General features: G+C 42.9%; 1 protein-coding gene and 1 long non-coding RNA gene across 3 annotated transcripts; both read right to left on the reverse strand.

The window, feature by feature from the left end:
- Positions 1-13,486: 13,486 nt before the first annotated feature.
- On the reverse strand, positions 13,487-15,727 carry LOC120639919. 2 transcript variants are annotated; one of them, XR_005661725.1, is made up of 4 exons: positions 15,198-15,726; positions 14,527-14,596; positions 14,021-14,235; positions 13,497-13,717 (listed from the first exon to the last, which is right to left on the reverse strand). It is a non-coding gene; the product is annotated as an uncharacterized LOC120639919 (long non-coding RNA). The 2 variants fall into 2 exon arrangements; XR_005661724.1 differs by having other exon boundaries at positions 13,487-14,235; positions 15,198-15,727.
- Positions 15,728-18,629: 2,902 nt separating this feature from the next.
- LOC120639961 (3-ketoacyl-CoA synthase 5-like) lies at positions 18,630-19,514 on the reverse strand. Its single transcript, XM_039915870.1, has one exon. The coding sequence runs from the start codon at positions 19,512-19,514 to the stop codon at positions 18,630-18,632; it is 885 nt and encodes a 294-aa protein (XP_039771804.1).
- Between the last annotated feature and the right edge of the window lie 1,773 nt (positions 19,515-21,287).

Raw genomic sequence — 21,287 nt, forward strand, 5'->3', positions numbered from 1 at the left:
TTTTCTAGTTCAAGCCGGGTATGCAAGATTGCATTGGGCAAAAACAAGCGGGTAAACTACATCCCACAAAACTGCTCTGAAATTACAAATGATATATCTTTAAATTAAAAAAAATAACACGAGGTGGTTCTATAGATAACACGTTGAAAGTTCATATGTTCCATTCTAGCCTATGTAATGTTTAAGTTAGCTCAGTGATATGAAAGTGTGATATTTCTTTTGTGATCTAATGTAACTAAGTGTTGTTGCTATCTGTTTAACTGATGTTCTGATGAATTCATTAAGTAGCATGTGTTTAATTAAGTACCTTTGCTGATAAAATCCAAGTATGATAAATTGTATGAACTCATGGAAGACTAATGTATTGAGATGTGTGAATTGAGATTGTGGAACTTCCCTTGATAAAATACAAGTATGATATAAAGTACTCGACGTGCCTCTGTGGTTCTGCAAGCACCCTGCTTGAGGGCTAGGCGCTCAAGTACTCGGTGTGCCTTCCTAGGGGCTAGATGTTGAAATTGAATATGCTTGCCTCGATGGCTTAACTCGCAATTGGTCCAGAGACATTTGGGTTTTAATAATTTTATTCCTTTCAAGATGATTATTCTAATTATATCGAAGCTTGGGGGATGTAATAGTCCCCTACCGAACAACCTACAACCTAAGGTATCCCCTGGTAGAATGCCGGTCGTAGAAATCCGACACTACTCCACAACGTCAAGCCATGCCTTTGGCAAAGATATCATTGATAATGATCATCCTCTCCCCAGAGCCTATCAATTTTGTGTATCGTCTTAGTGTTCATCAAAAGTGTTCTGCACCACCTTATATAGGTATAAGAGTCTAAGCCTTTGGACCACAGAGGTCTGCGGGCCTCGCCACTTCCTTGCGGTCTCGTTCAGCTCGTGCAACATTGGTGCCATGGCCAGCTCGATCAACACCAGCGCAGAACACTTGATCGACGTTGATAGACTAAACGGTATGTCCGTGAGATATCACTATTTGAATTTGAATATTTCAAATTCACTTAAAGTACTTAGTGAGAACGAATTAAGTGTAACCAGTCCTTCAGAAAACACTAATCCATGGTTCGGAACAACCAATTCTCAGGATACACATGAATCCACTGAAAAATAACTATCCCTTCAAACTTTATGGTGATTATGCTCCCTCGGACGCCCACGGCGCAGGGGTTCCCAGCTCTGGGTAGGGGAAGGAAATAGGGAGCGGCGGCGGCGTGTCGGGCGGGCTCGTTTGGATGAGCACGGAGCAGGGGCCGCTGCCACAGTTTGGGCTGACGGGGCCGTATACAAAGAAGCACATGGGTTGTATACAAATAGTCTACCCGTGAATTTAATACACCGATCCCAAACACCTTTCCCACTCGATCGATCCTGACTCCTCGATCCCAACAAAGCACATTATATCTCGACTCCTCATCCCCAAGAAGCACCTTTCCCAAAGAACCCATTCGATCTCCTCGACTGCCTTCAAATTTGCCGCCTAGGGTTTGAAGAAACACTCGGTCCCCTCAAAACAAACACCCACGATTCGCCGCCTCCATGCGCACGGAAGCCCAAGCTCCAGCACTACACAGCATGTGAAACGCGGCTTCGCGTGGTGCGGCGGCGGCGGCCAGCCTCCGGCTGAGGAGAGGGGAGACGAGCGGGGCAAGGGCCTTTGGCAGTCCCCTCAATAGAAACATCCACGATTCGCGTGGCGTGCGCCTCTGGAGGTAGGACCTCATATTCTCAGTAGTTCATAAGCCGCTTGCCTTTCCTTGGCTGATGCTTTAAAGAAAAATGCATATCCTGATTTTGGCAGATGAATCTGTAGAAGATTCAGTAATCGAAGTTGACTCTAGTTCTCACTTGCAACCTTACTGCTGATCAGAGATATTCAGGTTTATTTCTTGAACAGATAATATTTCCTTAAGACACTTTTCATCATACACATAATTCTCAATTTGTTGCTGACAATTTATCCTGTGTTAGTTCAAATTCTTCTACTGGGATCTTTCTCAGTAGCAAGTGCAACTTAGATTCAGTTGTCTCCATGGCAATGAATTGAGTGCATGTCAATAATTAATTGATTTGGCTGGTATTTTCCTTGATGGAAAAACATGTACTGCTCTATAGAAAAAACAACCATGTGAAATACATGTCCCGCTCTTCAGATTACGCGGTTGCAATTGTGAATTCAAATGTCTATATTAAAATTGGTTAATACTTTCTCAGAAGATTTGGTCCAGAATATTTGATTTGTCATTTTTAGTGTGAAATTGTGATTCAAGGTGCAATGTTGTGTTAAACTTACTCGGAAATTGGAATGCCCCTTCAGTTAGTGGATTTTTCTCTCAAAAATCACCATGCTTATTTGATTTACTCTAGTCATGAATGTATGCTTGTATTGACAATTTGGTTTGCCCCTTGCTGTAGCCTCAACAATGAAGTAGCCCCTTTTTTTTCTTTTTTTGCTTCTAAGAACGTTGAATTAACAGTGAAGTAGCAAGCTTTGTCACATTCTTGCTGAGGTGGGTTTGATGTTTCGATTTATAGCTGTCAAAGCCAAAAATTTGGGGAGCATATTGGTCCTTAAAAATGTTGCTGTTGTCTTCTGTAGTTCAACGCTTGAACCTTCCAGTAACTAACTGGGTTCTGTTTCTCCCAATCATCCATTTATTGTTGAGTTGAAATACAATTATTTTGAATTTAACCTAGAAATTAGCATGCCACGTTTTTCGTTTGATTCTTTAGTGATAGCATGCTTATCTTGTTTATTCTCTACATAAAGTAAAGCTGTTTGGTTGTTCTTCCTGCTTGAGCTCCTGGCTTCATGATAAAACAGGCCATTAGCATGTTCTTAGCTTGATGCTCTAGGCTGCATGTTTCTTTGCCCCCTTCGCCGACGCTGCTGCAGGTGTTTCTTTTCTTGATACAAAATGTAGTTTGTGATTACATTTCGTATAATTCCCGGTGGCTTCATACTTGGATAACTCTAGAAGGTTCATTCCGGCTTGGTCTTAAAACTTGGTAGATTCATTCTGGCTCGGTCTTTTAGATTTTATCTGATTATAAGAATGGTTCATCCTCCAAATTATTCTGCTAATGCTGTAGCAGAAGTAGGTAGTCATGGCAGGGGGAGGCACGCCAAATTAAAGAAAAGAGGAAAAAGGAAACAAGAAGGCAATGCAGAGAATAGAGGGATGAAAAGGAAGCAAATAGATAACACAGAGAAACCAGGGGGAGATAACACAGAGAATCCAGGGGGAGATAAGGAAAGTCTGCAGATGAATTGCTCTCCTAACGCCATCTGTAAAGCAGTTCTGCTACTTTCAACTAAATCAAAGGCTATGGTCAAACAAATTGGGTTTAGAAGCATGCTGATGAAGATGCCAAACATGCTTCCAAACAGAAGGTTTGCAGCGTGGCTTATGGATAGAGCAATGGTCGAGGGGGATCATATTGAACTGAATGTAAAGGATGGAACCTCGCTACGCCTTACACCAGAAGATGTCTATCTAATTCTGGGCATTGGAAAGCAGCGTGGCTCTCTTAAGAAGCTTCCAACAGTGGGTCAATCCCAATATGATAATGCATACGATGAATTATTCAAAATTTTGAAATATGCTCACGACAAGTGGATTCTGCCACAGAAGAAGGAAAAGGAAAAGGTTGATCCTCGGAGTACCAGTGAGGAGAAAGGTGCAAGTCAGGTTGATCATCAGAGTACCAGTCATGCCAATAGGGTTATGGGGAATGATCAGGACGAGGAGGATAAGGAGAAAGGTGCAAGTGATGCTGACAAGGGAAAGGTAAAAGCCAAAGATTTGACAAAGGCATATAAAAGAAAAGTTTTAACCACGAAGGCTATTCAACATGTTCTTGAACATAAAAATGATAAAGAAATGAAGAATCAAGTTAACGATGAATTGGCCATCAAGTTTTTCTGCATTCTGGTGTTGAACAAATTGCTGCTTCCAACAGCCGGCAACCAAATACCAAAACCGGTAATTGAAGCGGTAATAGATACTAAAAAGTTAAAGGCTGTTGACTGGTGTACCATCATCTATAAGGCATTGAGGGATGGTATTCGGAGCTAGAAGGAAAAGTATGTGGAAACAAAGAATCCTCAGATCATGGGCTGTGTGTATCTGTTGATTGTAAGTATCTTGCTTTTCTCCTTTTGTGTACAATAGTATTTATGTATTGTATTATCTGAGTGGGAATTGAACTGATGCAACACTCTAATTGCATTTGAATCAGATTCTTTTTTTGGATAACGTAAAGAGGCTTCAGGGGGAGCTTGATGATCCCTTTGTGATTCCAAGAATATGTCAGTACGACAATAATTTAATTAATCATTTGATTGGTGACATGGAGGAGTTTGATAATCTTGATGTAAGTATAGATCAATTGCCTTTATCAATTGTAACATGATTTTTGAACATGACACGAACTACTCTTTATTAATTATAACATGATTTCTGAACATGACATGAACTACATACTGTCCATTTCAGTTTAAGAATTGGGAAGACACTTGCTATGGAAATAGGGAAAATGTCTGTTTTCCTGAAGAAGAGAATTCTACTTTACGACAAAACAAGGACGCTCCGGCTTCTAGTGAAAACATGTAAAAAAACATAGATCTGGGTTTCTTTTCGTCAGATACGTCACTAAGGTTTTTAAGTTTATGGCTTGTTTTCTTAACTCTTCAGGGATCCAGAGACTGTCTACGCAAACATGTAATTCAACGAGCAAGAGACCAAATAAAATTGGACATACTTGGCCACAAAGTCTCTGAAGCAACTTTCATCGAAGCCTTCTAGCCAACAGGACACATGCATAGCTCCATATTCTTCCTACAATACGAGTTGTGGAATAAAGAGTGGAAGGATAAAATTATCTTATCCCAAGGGGCAGTGGTAAGTTACTATTTGAACTTAGCACTTGATACTTCTTGTGTTCTATTTTTTTTACCATGATTGACTTTGTTCAATTTTCTTCTAGGCTGAGTTGATGGATCCGAACTGTGAACCTAGAGCACTAAAGGTTGATCTTCCAGTGGAAAAGCTAAATGCTGCGGAGTTGGTATGTCGATTTGTTTTTGTTACATAGTTTTTTGTATATATTACTGAGTTTTGCAACTGGATATTTTTCCCAAATATTTATCCCGGTCGTTCATTCGAACCATTGGTTTTTGATTGTTATCTCCATCTTGGAGGAAAACATATATGTTCTGGATTCATTTCCTAGTGAATCCCGGCTTCAACTGATTGTTGAAATTTACTCAAGACTAAAGCAGTATTTTCTGGATTCAAACTCAGAGTTCGATATCTCCAATTACGAGTGGCCGATACTACCGGTTCAGCACCAAGGCAATAGGTTAGTCATCAGCTTTACAAAAAATAACCTTGTTAGCTCTTTGCTGCTGCTTCTTCCTCAAATTTTCTGATTGATTTCTTTTGCAACTTTGACAGCGGATATCATGTCTTGTTGTACATAAAAGAATTTGACGACAAAAGAATGATATGTAGCATTGACAAGGTAAATACGCTTTCAGTAACTATAACAGTTATATCCATACTTGCAAGAATTAATTATGCCTCAAAATTACAGGAAAAGGTGAAAAGATTCCGCAAGGAGCTTTCAACAGACCTCATCTACAATGTTGACAACATTGCTGGAAAAAGTTCGCAAGATAGACCTGAAAGAAATGATGATGTTGTGTGTTTGGAGAATTACACATATACTATGGATAAATTGAAATTTGCTATTGCAAATGCTGACTGTAGTATAGATGACAATTATATTCACAATTTCAGTCAATACTACGGTGAAGGCAACCGAAGTGTGGAGGGGGATGTGGATGTAGAAACGAAGAAGGTTGAGGAGGAGGATGCTGAGAAAGAGCAGGAACTAGAGGAGAAGGAAGAAGAGGAGAAGGCTAAGCGGGATGGTGGTAATAAGTTAGAAAGCAAAGAGGACGAGAAGCGCGGAGCTGACCAGGAAAAAATGGAGGATGCTGAGAATGAGCAAAGCAAGAGGCAGGTTTTAGAAATAAAGAAAGCTGAGGAGGAGGGTACTGAGAATGAGAAGGAGCACAGCAAGGGGCAGGAAGTAGAGAAGGAGAAGGAAGAAGAGGAGAGGGCTGAGAAGCGGGATGTGGATGTAGAAATGGATGGCGACCGAAGTGTGGAAGGGGGATGTGGATTTAGAAATGAAGAAGGCTAAGGAGGAGGATGCTGAGAAGGAGCAGGAAGTAGAAGAGAAGGCTAAGCGGGATGATGGTAATAAGTTAGAAAGCAAAGAGGATGAGAAGCGCAGTGCTGACTAGGAAAAAATGGAGGATGCTGAGAATGAGCAAAGCAAGAGGCAGGTTTTAGAAATGAAGAAGGCTGAGGAGGAGCATACTGAGAATGAGAAGGAGCACAGCAAGGGGCAGGAAGTAGAGAAGGAGAAGTTAGAAGAGGAGAGGGCTGAGAAGCGGGATGGTAATAAGTCCGAAAGCAAAGAGGATAAGAAGAGCAGACCTGACAAGAAGGTCAAAGCAAGGTAACCTTCTTCAACTTCATTAAGGCCTTCCTCACCATGCTTGTTCCAACACGTGAAATTCTCTTTGAATCCACATGTGATCAAATGATGAAAAATGTTGTCCCTTTGTCCGAACTTCTTCTGGCTGAGACAATCAACACATGGGCAATACATTGTGGGCACATCCGATTTCTCATGTCCGCCTCAGCTTGAGCTAGAAAACCATTAACCCCACTTTGGAACGTCTCCCAAACTCGAGGTTGTTTATATATCCAAGCCCGATCAGCCGCCATCTACAAGTTCAACAAATAAATTGTTTTGTTGTTTTTGTTTTGGTCAAATTTCTACAATGAACCTGAAAATTTCTACACACTAGAGATGTCTACTAATTGGGAGGGGCAAATTCCATACCTTGATGAGGAAATGAGGGTGGAGCCACGCGGTTGCGGTCAGCGACGATGGTCGACGGGCGGTTGCTACGGTGATGACGACCACATGCGTAGAAGGAGCCGCAGTGTAGGCAGAGCCGGGTGGAGCCGCGTGCTCATGCAGAGTGCCGAGCAGAGGCACCAGAGTAGGTGGCACATGAAGAAGGAGGCGCGCACAGACGAAAGAGCTAGGCGGCGATCACTGCTGCGGAGAGCACCGCACGTAGGCGTGACGGGGAGCAGGAGCGCCGGAGCCACGCGTGGTGGCCGGAGCCGAGTGCGCGCAGCTGGAGCCAAGTGCAGCCACGATTGAGGGTCGTGGAGGAGGTGGAGGGCCCCGGGCGAGCAGAGGCACCGCCGGCGGTCGCAGCGGCGAAGGACCGCCGGCGCCGCCGGCTGCCGCAGCGCGCCTCTCGTGGCGATAGCGATAGGAGGACGATGACGCTGCTATAGTGGTCACGTCAATTATTGCTACAGTGCTCATGCCAATTATTGCTATCGTACAAGTAACTGGCGTTAAGTAGGTATATGTAACGGCCATTCACTAACATTAGAAAAACAGAATATCGGTAACGGGCATAGTCGTCCATTATTCATAGTCGTGCTATTCGTAACGGTCATTAACCGACCGTTACGGTTATTGGTTCTTTTCGTAACAGACGTTAAGAGACCATTACTGATGATGACTTTATTCGTAACGGTTGTATTTAAGAACCATTACGTGTAGATTCCGAGTAACAGGCACATTAAACGCCCGTTACCATAGTGACTTAACAGTAACGGGCATCGTGGTGGCGTGGTCGGGCTCGGGCCTGTCAGGTTTATTGGTAACACGCGTTGTTTTGTGCCTGTTACTGTTGTACTTCTCTGTAACGGGCTTCTAGCGCCTGTTACCAATGTCGTGTTACCTATTTGCTATTTTCACGTAGTGATACACCAATACCCACCTCACGTGGAGGCTCCCTCACTACTACAACAAACGATTTTGCGAGGCGCTTTGAAAACAGCTCGGAGGCGGGCACATTAAAAAACCGCCTCGGTTAATACCTGTGATTAACCGAGGCGGTCATTTTTTATTAACCGAGTCGGTTACGAAGAACCGCCTCTCAAAATCTATTAACCGAGGTGGACGTCTTAAAGTGTCCGCCTCGGTTAATACCAGGCCCAAGCAAGGCCCAATGAGCCTAGTTATTTAGAAGGAGTATATAATGAAACGTGCCCAACAACCAAACATGCCCTAAGTCTCCCTCCTCACTTCCTCTTCCACCCCTGCCACCGCACCCCTCTCTCTCTCCACCCCTACCCCTGACCTGCCCCGATGCCGGCCCTAACCCTCCCCTCCGGTCGGCCCTCCCTCCCCTCCCAAGAGGGCCCGCCGCCGCCGCCCCTCTCTCATTTCTCCCTCTCCCTCTCCCAGGGCGGCGCGGGCAGGGTAGCCCTCTCCTCCAGCAGGTACGGCCGCGACGGGCGGCACAGGCGTAGGCGCGGCGGCAGCGCTCCCTTCCCCCTGAGCTCCTCCACTAGCGCGAGGTGCTCTCCTCCCTACAGATCTGCGGCGGCACGGCGGACCAACCCTGCAGCTGCGGTGGCGCGGTCCGAGGATGAGGATGTTGCGGATCCGGCGGCCTCTTCCCCAACCTTCCTGGCGACAGCCTCCCTCCCTCCCTCCCGGCATCCCGGTGGCCCTAGGGCCGGCGCGAGTGGATCCGCCGATGGGGCGGTGATGCGGCCCGGAGCTGGGGCGCGACGAAGTGGGGTGCGGCGGCGACGCCTGATCCGGCGAGCAGGGGCTGGATCCGGCGGCGCGAGTAGTGGCGGCGGCCTCTTCCATGGATGGGCTCGGCGGGCCCTGGATGGGCTTGGCAGGCCTGTCCACAGGCTTCCTATTTTTTTTGTTTTTTTTTATTTTATTAACCGAGGCGGGCAGCAAACTGCCTCGGTTAATGCTGGATTAACCGTGATGGAAGATCCGAGGCGTTTGCAAAAACTGCCTCGGTTAATGCTTTTTGCCCGCCTCGGTTAATGTTTTTTGTAATAGTGCCTCGTACTTTAGATACTAGTTAGGTGCCCGTGCTAACACCACGGATTAATAGCAAGGTGGAGGCGATGCCATTTTTGTCGTGGCGACGCCGATGAAGGCGAAGCGACGGTATGCCTGCGTACCTATTAGGGTATTGATTTGGTAGGAGTGCAGCAGTAGATATCGTCTCTGATGAACACATCCGTCTCCGCCCGCACCGTCCGAAGACGCGGCGAGCGGACTGGTCGCCAGCAGCCGGCGCGTGCTCAGTGGCTCTGCCTGTGCGCCGTGGCCTTTGCCAAGTTCCCAACGGACCATGATTGTTTTATATACACAATTTTCTGTGACTTATAAATTAGGCATCAGCACATTCCAGTTTACATATTTAACCCAAGTACAGGTATGAAGTTCCTATAGCCAGCCAAAATGCAGACTTGCATCAGAATCCAGGTCTACTGATTTGTGAACTATCTGTCCCAATCAGTATGTTCCAGGCATTCTGCACGATTTGGAACTCATCAAATTTCACTTCATAGCCCATATATATATGATAATATATCCAAGAATGTCAACGTGAAGTATATTTGGGTGGAACTCAACTTCGTATTGCACACAGAAAGCTGCTTGAGCAGCGAGCTGCATTAGGAGAAAACAGCGATATAAGAAAATGCAGAAAGAGAAAATACGATATTAGCTGTTACAAGTTTATGCACACAGCACGCGTGGCGAGAGGAGTAAGGGGGACCTTTGCGAGTCCTTTTGCTGGATATTCACCCATCAACCGAGCTGCAATCAAGTATCCTACTTGCCTCATTTGCCAGAAATGAAGTGATCGTAGGATAATCCAACCACATCTACTTGCAACGATATTATAATTGGATAAGAAAACAAAAATGAGAAATGTTAATTTACACAATCGCAAGACAAGTATTGGTCATCACTTTCACTTGTATGAGATAAAAATTTCAGCGCTGAGGATCACATGGTAGGCAACACATGAACACATATAAGGGAGCAGTAGCAATTATGTACAAGGTAGGACATTTTCAGTGGCACCCGCACCCAATTTCTCTTTAGCTAGTGAGTATCATCTTAGCCTCCATCCCAACTGGAAACATGAAGCTGCCATTTGGGACTCGGAAATAGCATCATCATCGATATAATAATCTTGGGATGACATTATCATAATACAGAGAAGTCAATAATATCCGGAATATAATCTGGAAAGCAAACTCATATTATAGACCGAAAAATAAGAGCTGCAGTTAAGCCTAGATTATACTCACCATTGATTACCAGTTGAGCATGTCCTCGTAGGCTATATTCTTGGCGCTCTTCTCAGTGGGGTGCAATTTCTTGTTTGGTTTAGCAAAAATCCTTTTTGTAGCAAAAACCCTGCAGCACGCGCTCGCCGCTGCCGGCCGCGCCCCTCGCCGCCCCCACAGCACGCGCCTGCTTGAGCCGCGTCTGCCATCGCCGCCACAGCACGCAGGCGGCTCGCGAGGAGAGCACCCGTGGATCTCGATTGGATCGAGAGGAAGGCTAGGCCCTGTCAGGAGAGAGCGAGGAAGCGAGGAGGAGGAGGGCCTGAGGGGGAGAGGTGGCGTGGGAGGGATTGGAACAGGAAAAAAAAAAAGAAAAAAAGTTGTCGCAGCTGGGAATCGAGCCGTGGGCATCAACGGCAATCGCGGGGTGTCGAGGACGGTGTGAGCGCGCGTTGAAGCCTCCGATCCGTAGCCATCCGATGCTTTTGTTGGATGATTGCTAGCCGTATATTTTAGTATAGTTGTTTTTCTGGGTACATATTGCTGGGTACACAAGTTCTAGGTGTCTCAGCGGGGGTTTTTTGTTGGGTGGATGCAGGAAAGTTTCCATCCGTGCTTTAGTGGATGGATGGGGTGTAATTCTGGTTTAGCAAAAATCCTTTTTGTAGCAAAAACCCTGCAGCACGCGCTGGCCGCTGCCGGCCGTGCCCCTCGCCGCCCCACAGCACGCGCCTGCTTGAGCTGCGGCTCATGCGGCGGCTCGCGAGGAGAGCACCCGTGGATCTCGATTGGATCGAGAGGAAGGCTAGGCCCTGTCAGGAGAGAGCGAGGAAGCGTGGAGGAGGGCCTGAGGGGGAGAGGTGGCGTAGGAGGGATTGGAACAGGAAAAAAAAGTAAAAAAAGTTGTCGCGGCTGGGAATCGAGCCGTGGGCATCGACGGCAATCGCGGGGTGTTGATGACGGTGCGAGCGTGCGCGTTGAAGCATGCAGCGCGCGTGTTGAAGCCTCCGATCCGTAGCCATCCGATGCTTTGTTGGATGATTGCTAGTCGTAGATTTTAATATAGTTGTTTTTCTGGGTACATATTGCTGGGTACACAAGTTCTAGGTGTCTCAGCGGGGATATTTTGTTGGGTGGATGTAGGAAAGTTTCCATCCGTGCTTTAGTGGATGGATGAAATAGGAGTGGGCAATAATTCCTTTAATAAATTGTAGAATTCAAATTTGAGACCTTCGGCTTGGATTGCATATTAAAAGCACAAGCTAATGGAGAAAAAAGGGCAATTATTCACTCATACTCCAATTAATAGATATGACTATATATTAGGCTTTATTTTGTTTATATTAAATGATCACCCTTTGGGGATTTTTTTCTTTCGCAACGATTTGGTAACAAACTATATTAGGAAAAGACATATGATTAGATTAGTTATGAGGTCAAAGATGTTAGTGTCAAGAGGTTCTGGTTATAAATAGAGATGATGGATTGGTAAAGTGGTTGTGCGTTGCGATAAATGATGAGAATAGTACTTTAAATAAGGAAAATGGCTTAGACAGGGGAATATTTTATCACATCTTTTGTTTTATGCAGTTGCATATGTGTTTACAAAAAATGATGGCTAAGGTTACCAAACAAAGGTTTAATCGAAGCCTCCATGCCTATTTGTAAGGGAGATATCGTGTACCTTTAATATGCTGATGCTACGTTTTGTTTTCCCTACAGTGATATTGAGAAAACTACTAACATTTAGTGGAAGATGTCTTGTTTTGAACAGTTCTGAAGTGTAACCATCAACCACAATAAAAGTGACCTCGTGCCTATAGGGCTAGATTGGGAAGGGGCTCATTGGCCATTTTCCTTTCAGGGGGTGCTCCTTTGCGTTCTAGAAAACTTTGAAAAGATATTCAACAAATAGTCAACAAAATCACAAATGTGTAAACACAGCTATTTCTGATGTTGGTTGTCATACTATCAATGCAGCAGTAGAGAGAAGTGAACAATAAATGGCCATTACTATATCTTATGTTATCACTGAAATGTCTGGCATCAGAAGAATCTGATCTTGACCAGGCCGCATGAATTCAGGTGGTGTATTTTGGATGGGCAAACTAATCTTTCCCTCACGGCAACAGTTATTTTTGACTCATCCTCAATCTTCTTGGCATTGCATAATTCACAATTTTTGACAATCTTCAACATGCATGTGGGCACTTTGGTGTATGTTGCGATGGACATGGTCGTACAGATCTGGGAAACTAGGACCCTTATCAAAGGCACTGTTGTCCTCTAAATTGATCTTGATGTCCACGCCACCTCCTCATTTGCACAATTTTATCTCCAAGGGGTCAGACACAGATTTACAAGATGATGGAAACAGATGCAAACTAATAAAAGTACCTTGACCAAACATTTAGTATTCCTCATTCACATTATCTATAAATTAATATGGTTTCATCACCACCTTCATTGACTGTATTGCAGGCACTGTAGTGGTGGCCTCTTGTGAGGTTGAAGAAAGATTTTCAGACAATAAGCATACTCGGTTTAACATTTTTGTATGTAATAATCTAGAAGGATTTTGGACCCTAACATTTGCAATTTGTCATAACATGAACTATGGATGTGCAAGTTTCAACATTTTTGAAACTTTAAAGTAAGTTTTGAAAGAATTTTCAAATTTTCAACTTTTAGTCTATTTTCACCCTGCCATGTCCCCATCAAATAAAGGTCAATGCTATTCCTTGATCATCAGAAAACGGCCTCTTTTTCATGGGAAGAAGAATCACTACTACAGAACAAGGTTTTAGTAACACCAACTTACGTTACAATAGCTCAATAAATGTGTTACTATGTTTCCTAGTAACACATCTTGTTAGTGTCACTATATGCGATGTTACTATAGCCTAATCTATTGGAACAAAATACATGTGTTGTTTTATATCCCAAAAAAATATTACTAATTTGTAACACAATTATTGATCTAGTGGAACACTTCTCAAGTGTTACATCTTTATCTTTTGAGACATATCTTTTTAGCTTTAGCAACATTTCCACATTATGATAGAGAACATAGTTTTGAAAAAGGAACATATGGTTCGTAACACTTCTTTTACATATTGTAACACATTCAAATTTTCAAATAAAAATAGCATTATTACACATTGCATATAGCAAGTAATGTTGACACTATTTTCTTGGAGTAAGCATGACATTTTGCACAATCACACAAAATTATAATTTTCAATAATCACAAGAAGGTACATTGATTGTAGAAAGGAATTGAATGTATATAGTATACATAAAAGTATATTTGTACAGAGAAAATATACATTGTAGTGAAGTGTACAAAGTCTGTATCAGTGAAAATAAAAAATTAAGCATCAGTATCAAGAAATTCTAATATTCATTATTTCTTGATCCATTCTTGAATGCATACAAACATAAGAATTCAATCATTGTCATTTCAACCTGCATTCACAAATATAGCTTTAATATGTATCAATTCAAACTATGTAGAAAAATTAAGCTACTTGTAATATTACATATTAAAAAATCAACTATATCATACACAACTCGAAGGCTATGCAACTAATACCCCTTTAGCATGATCAACAGGTGATCGACTATATTATATATTAAGAAATTTGAAAAAAATATCAAACTTAATATAATACCTCCCCAGCCATGCTGATATCATTGTTCATATAAGTAGAGTTAGTCAATCTCCATGTGGCACTAGATAGAAAGTAGAATAGTGGTACTCATATTTACCATGTCATTTGAAGGAAGGCTGACTGAAATTCGAGGTAACCTTTTGCTGAGAGGCAAATCTGAAAGATGTTCCTTATGTGAGAGTAAGACTTAAGTTCGGTCTAATCTATTTTCAATGATACCCATGACATTATGTGTTTCTGTTTGGTACTCAGTACACCAAAAGGTTGTTACTTCTCCAATGACCATATAAGACATCCCCCATGAAATAAAACCTACATTGACAGGAATGGCTGAAATATCTTTTCTCAAACATGGTAACTGTACAGTCATGTAGCAGGCAGTATGGAGAAAACATTTTGATCTAACTATTTTAAGGGATACTTAAATTTTGGATAAAAAGGTTTCAACGAATACTGCAAAAAAAACATTGAGTAAGCACGACATGTATAACTGAAGCACATGTATAAGATTTAACTGAATGTAACAGCTAGTTCGCATAATCAAGCATTCATAAGCAGGTAATCCACCCTTCTAAAAAGGAAGAAAAGACGGACAGGTAGTACCTCGGGGTAGGGGGCATTCATTCTGGTAATGGAAAATGATTTCTTGTGTGCGCTGATCTGTGGCATACACCTAGTTACACGATAGAAAGGCCATGACCAGAAGTGAAAATGATAATACAACTGAACCAACATGCTACAATGGACGGTACAACTGAAAATGCAAAGATTAATTTCTGAAACCTGGTCATCGTAATTTCTAAAAGCTGGTTGAGAATAATCACAAGAGATTATACACTCAAAAGTAGGAGCACAACCATTATTATATTACAGCGTAAGAGCATCTCTATTACTCTCCCAATAATCATTTCCCAATAACTAGAATTGGGAGATATCCCAATACCAAATTTAGGACTATTGGGGGAGTTACCTTCGCGGTCTCCAAATAAATCTTTTCCCAATAATCCATATTCTATTTTCTCCATGCACATGTACATAAACACAATGAATATAGGAAATTATTCTATCTCATTCAGTATGGAGAGAGCTCCCTGAAGCAAAACATTTGTCACCAAGAACACAAGATACAAACAGTTTGGACCACAAGCTAACCATAATTCCTAATTTTTCACCTGTCCTTGTATGCAAACACATGCGACAAACAATTCAGGTAAATGATAATACAGTGGCTGGACGTGCAGGTCAGAAAATAGCAGCTTTGGTGTACGGTATACCTTGGGGCATTTCATCAAACATGTTGAGCCCGTCATCTGTGTTGACCTCGCCAGAATTTTCGAAGGCCATGGTGGACGGGGGCAGGACGGTAGGAGGGAGAGGAGGTGTTGTGGCCTCCGTGGATGCTGTTCCGCTCGCCTGTGAAGTCGCCAGAGGGCCCGTCCGCGTCGGCCCAGAGCACCTCTCCGGAGGTGCCACTGAGGTCGGGACGTCGGGCTAGGCATCACCACCGTGACGAGCAAGCCCAAGGCCCCGCCGCCGAGGATGCTGGAAGTGCCACTGTCGTGGGTCGCACAGGTGCTTGCGGTTGTGGATCCACGAGCATGGCTGCAGCCCGGCGGCCGTCCATCAATCCATCGGGGAGCGGGCGGGCGGTTATCAGCGGCAGCGATCAACCAGAGGGGGAGGACTCGCAGGTGTAAAGGGCCTCATGCGGGCTTGGTTGCGGCGGCGGCGGCGGCCGCGCTGCAGAGCGGGATGTGATGCAGATCGAGAGGGATGTGTGGCCAAGCCAGAGCAGTTGCAGCAATTTGATAAGCATTTACTCAATTTTAAATTTCTCTTAGTTTCCATCATAGTGTTATCATAATGTATTTACTTAATTATAAAAAATAGATACTTTCAGGGCCGACCGATTATCAGAACAACTTCGATCATATTTTTTAGTGTTAAATTTGAATAAAATATTTTAAATATAAGTATGTAGGTGAATGGTCCCACCAAAAAAAATATTACCTTTATTCACAAAATAACAAACGTGACTAGTTTGAGTGATTTAAACATTCGTGCCCATATATCGTTCAACTCATACTTCTCCCAAGTTTTATTTTGGAAATTTAAATAGTAATCACACTCATCAACTAATTTTTTGAAGAAAAAAATAAAATGCTGCAAAGGACTTGTGGCTATGTGTCTTACGAGTAGGACTATTGGCACACCAATGCCTCAACATTAATTTAGTAATTTTTTGGAAACATCAATTTAAATAATAACCTATTTTTAAAATACAACAATTTGGTAAAGATTTCCAAATTTTAGTAATAAAGGCACTAACATATCAGTGATCGATTTAACTCTCACAACCCATCATATAGTTAAGTGTCTATTTTTACTCTGTTGCGTAATCACTGTTCATCCGTGCCTGTGAAATTGGAGCCTAGCATAGATCAGTCATCCATGCACGATAACTTTTCATAGAGACTATTCTTGTTCGAAAATTAATAGCTACCCGTAGAGACTTGTATATGGAAATTATTGGGTTTGCGAAAAGACCTACGATTTTTTAATTGAAAAGCTTTTGACTTGATGTGGTTTTGACATTTAAATAGTTGATCAAAATTTAAGAAAATAGAAGCTAAAATAAATAAAACTCCATATAATTGAGCAAAAGATATATAGGTGGGATGGTAAGAATGGATCATGTGAGGAGAGAGGTTGTAGGTTCAAAGCCTAGAACTAGAAATAACGTGTGTTTTCTTTTTGGCCAATTTTTTCTTTTTTTCTAACAAAAATGGTGCTGACACGCAACAATGTAATATTGTTACTCTCCATGCTGACTTGCAACAAGTCTTAATAAAGATATCCTTACACATGCTAGCCCAGCAGTAGGTATGGATAACATGCACTATAAGTGTTAGTCGCATTGATCAAGGATTGTAGTAATAACTAGTCTTTATTATTAATAAAAAATATTTTTCATATGTGTTTGCCTTTATGATATTACCTAGAAATTAAAGCCAGATGTAAGATATGAATGTTTCCTTGTAACATTACAGATGTATCATTATTTTGTGTTACTATATAAGAAATGTGTCTATGCAGGTTTTTACATCTTTTTGTGTTACAAGATAGTACCGTCTTTGTAATACTTTAGGTGTAACATTAGTTTTGTGTTACTACAATCTTTATCAGTAACACAACTTTACAAACCAAACACTATGTGTTACTAGATTTGTCGGAACACTTAATTTTGTGTTACTGTAAAACTTCTTTGTAACATATTGACTTATGTGTTATAAGTGTGTGTTACAATATCTATGCTTTGTAGTAGTGAATAGCAATCAAATAATGGGAGGTTCATTTTGTAGAGTGCAGTGTCAGCCCATAAAATTATTCATGAGGCTACTAGCTAGAAGTAAAAGTAGGGCATTCGTGCTAAAACTGGGTTAAATACAAGGGGTGCGTTTGGTATAGCTTGCTGTAGCTGCTGCACCAAACCAGGTAGAAGTAACTGTAGGAAATGGAACAGGCTGAATAAGCATAGTTTGAGATGAAGAAATGCTGATCTGGAGCTCCAGTTATAATGTAAAAATTGATACTGAATTTGTTGCCCCTTTCATTATGTATGACATGTGTGTCAATGGCACATGTGACCATTTGAATCAATGGCATGGGGGCCAGATCATCAAATGAAGGAAGCACATTTAAATTACGGATTGCCAATATATATGCACAAGGCTCAATTATAAATGCGTCATTTGCTTGAATTAATGGGAATAAATGACATACTACATGTTTTGAATGTTCAAACAGTGTCACAAGTTGGTTCTTCATTGGAATTCAATCATGTTCCCACACAAAGCTCATCACCGCCAGTTCGAAACTCCCATCACCGTCGGGCCTGGCAGCACCTTTGGTCCTGGTTGGTGTTCTCAACCGGGACCAAAGGTACTCTTTTGTCCCAGGTCCCTAACCCGGGCTGACAGCCCCCCCCCCCCCCCTTGTCCCGCCTTGGCGGTCCCGGTTGGGAATCCGGGACAACAGGGGTTTTCCAACCGGGACAAACCACCTGTTCTGTTGTAGTGACAGGTTTCCAAACCGATGGAGTGTCATACGTGATGGCTCCATCTGCTCGACTGCCAAACCAAGGCTGTGCTGAACCTTGTCGATCACTGATCGTCCCCGGGTGGATACACAAGTCCTGGACAGCTTAAAGACATGGTTTATTTCAGCCACCACTTCCATACAAGATGGTAGACTTCCCCATAGTGCAATATGTATGCTGATGATACCTTAATAGTCATGAAAGTTGACACATCACAACTCATGCGCCTCAAAGATCTTCTACAAAAGTTTGCTAAATCCACTAGTCTGAAAATTAATTATAGAAAGTCTAATCTGATTCCAATAAACGTTTCTTTTGGAAGAACATACAACAGCTAGCTGATTCTTTTGGTTGTGCTATTGGTGCTCCCTTTCACATATTTGGGGCTGCCCTTTGTATACTCAACCATACACGCTACGTAGGTATAGATATAAGCCAGACACTATAAAAGACCAAACTGAGTACAAGTTTGAATACTAGTCACCTAACACAGTTACATAAATGACGCAAGCCATGCATGCATTAGAAGGCTAGAACCAGTGCTTATGATTATTAATATTGCCATAGTAGCAATAACACTTCCATTATTTATTTTCTTGCCTTTTTTTCACGAGACAGTATTCAAAGCTTCTGTGGGGGTAGCCACTGGGTATCTATAGATGCAGCTAGCCCACGCCTTGTCCACCTCTGCTGGTCGGATGCAGTCCCAAACAGCGCTATTGGACTTGAAGCCAGAGCTAATGCCAAGCATCCACACCCGGTCACCCTTGCGCATTCGACCCTTAGCCTCGATGTAAGCCAACTCATACCAAATTGTGCTGCTAGACATGTTTCCAAACCGATGGAGTGTCATACGCGTCGGCTCCATCTGCTCGTCTGACAAACCAAGGCTGTGCTGAACCTTGTCGATCATTGGTCGTCCCCCGGGGTGGATACACCAGTGCTGGACTGCTTTTCGGAAGTCTGGATGGTATTGCTTGACCCGTCCATTGGAATACTTTATCATGATGAGAAACAGTTTGTAAAATAGTTGAACTGAATGTGGAAGAACTAGTGGCCCAATGGCAGTGAAGTTGGCCTTCAATGCAGCGGTAGCTAAGATGTTTCTAGATATATTCATGCCTAGCGTGCCATCAACATCTTCTTCGTGAAAGATGCAGTGGTAAGAACTGTCATCAGCACATGTGGTGGTCCGGACCAGGTGTGCGATCCGAAACCGCGCCATAGACTTGGATGTAGATAGCAGCACAGCTGTGCCGCCCATGCGGAAGAGGATGTTGGTAACTTGCATGCTAGTGTTCTTTCCCTTGTAGAAGTTGGGCGTTATGGTCTCTGTAGACACAACCAGAGCGTGAGCACCATGCTGTGCTGCTGGTCGAACTCGAAGGAGGTCTCTTGCAAGCCCCACCGAGATTAATCCAGCACTGCAACCCACCCCAGACAAGGTCACATTGTGGATGTCATCTCGAAGCTTATATCGGTTCAGGATCATGTCACCCAAGGATGGAACTGGTGAAAAGACACTGCAGTTGACAACTAGTATATCGATGGTGCTGGGAGCTATGCCTGTTTTTTCTAGTAGGTCATCGATTGCCGAGAAAATGACAAGCTCTGCCACGGCACGGGCGTCATCTAAGCTGCTAGAGGGTGGAATGTACCGGACTGCCAGAGGAAGGCTTGTCTCTTCCCCGATGTCGCTACGGTGCAGTGTGCGTTCTATGAACTAGATACCACGCACTACTACAAAAATGATTTGTAGCAACGCCTCATTTTTTTAGGGGTCTACCAAAAAGTCGCCCGTCCCTATAAATAGAGCGAGGGTACCGTAGAAACGGTCTGCCCCTAAAGATGGCATTTGTAGGGGCGGCTGGCCCGCTCTGCCGCCCCTGAAAATAGGAGACATTTTCTGGGGCGGCGGGGGGGGGGGGGGTCAGCCGCCCCTACAAACTATCATTTTTAGGGGCGGCCCACCCCCCCTCACCTGCCCCTAAAAAGCAGGGCATTTTTAGGGGCGGCTGAGGGGGTCAGCCACCCCTAAAAATGATTATTTGTAGGGGCGGCTGACACCCCCACCCGCCCCTAAAAAGGTATATAAAAATCAGGGTGCTTCTTCCTCCTCCTGGCCCTCCATTATTGGATTGGGAGAGGTGCTCCCCAAGATCGAAAAAAAGGAAAAAAGGGAGGAGAGGTTTTCAACTCGATTTCCTTGATGTTTGGGGCCCTAGGAGGTAAGTTGACGCTAATATCTTGTCATTCCTAAGCTCTTTTGTTAGATTTGTGACTCAAATGGTGCTCTCTTTCCCTCTAACTAGCTCTAGATCTCCATGGTGTGGATTAGCCATTTTAGACATCATTTACCTCAAACTTTTGGATGAAGTTGTGCTATTTTAGATGGAGAACAAGATTATCTAATCATTAGTATTGGATCTACATATTTTAGCCTCATTTCTAAGTAAAGTACTCACTAGATCTATGGAGGAGAGAGAAGAAGATTTGTTTTTTTCCATATTTTCACTCACATGCATGATAGTTTTTTTTGCAAGAAATTGTGTTACAATAATATGTTTGGTTTTATTTTCTTATTTAGTACTATCTAAATTACATTTTATTAATATCTACGCCTATAGATTAGTATGTATATTTGCAATGTCATTTATGGTTATTATACTTTGGAGAAATGAATTTATGTTTTCCTAATTATTTACGTAAGTAGTTGCTTTTTTAATTCATTTGAATTATTTGTTACTGTTCAGAGACGGATAGGACATGGATGTACACTATAAAAAGGACAGACGCCTATTTTTGTGCAGAGCTTAACAAATTCATTCAAGTTGCCGAGAACCATGCAAGAAATGAGAAGACACAGCTGATGCATTGCCCATGCAATGACTGCCAGAATTTGAGAGTATTCAGTGAACCAACTACAATCAGATCGCATGTGATTGTGAGAGGTTTTGTCAAGGACTACACGGTCTGGAAGAAACATGGCGAGACGGATGCTCCACCTCAGGCAGATAATCCACTTGTTCAAATCGTACAAGACGAGGATTTTAACAGATTGGTTTATTCTTATTTCATGGCGGCGGAGATGATGACGATGTCAACGACAATGATGATGATGGTGGTGGTATTGGTGGATCCCATGGTGATGACGTCGACTATCCCATGGATGGTGATAGTAGTGATGATGAACTTGACGATGGTGATTTTCTCGGCCAGTTGTTGCGCCACACCAAAGCGGAGGTATTGGTTGCTAGTGCCCGGG

This window comes from Panicum virgatum, chromosome 7K, assembly GCF_016808335.1.
Source record: "Panicum virgatum strain AP13 chromosome 7K, P.virgatum_v5, whole genome shotgun sequence".
Lineage (NCBI taxonomy): Eukaryota > Viridiplantae > Streptophyta > Magnoliopsida > Poales > Poaceae > Panicum > Panicum virgatum.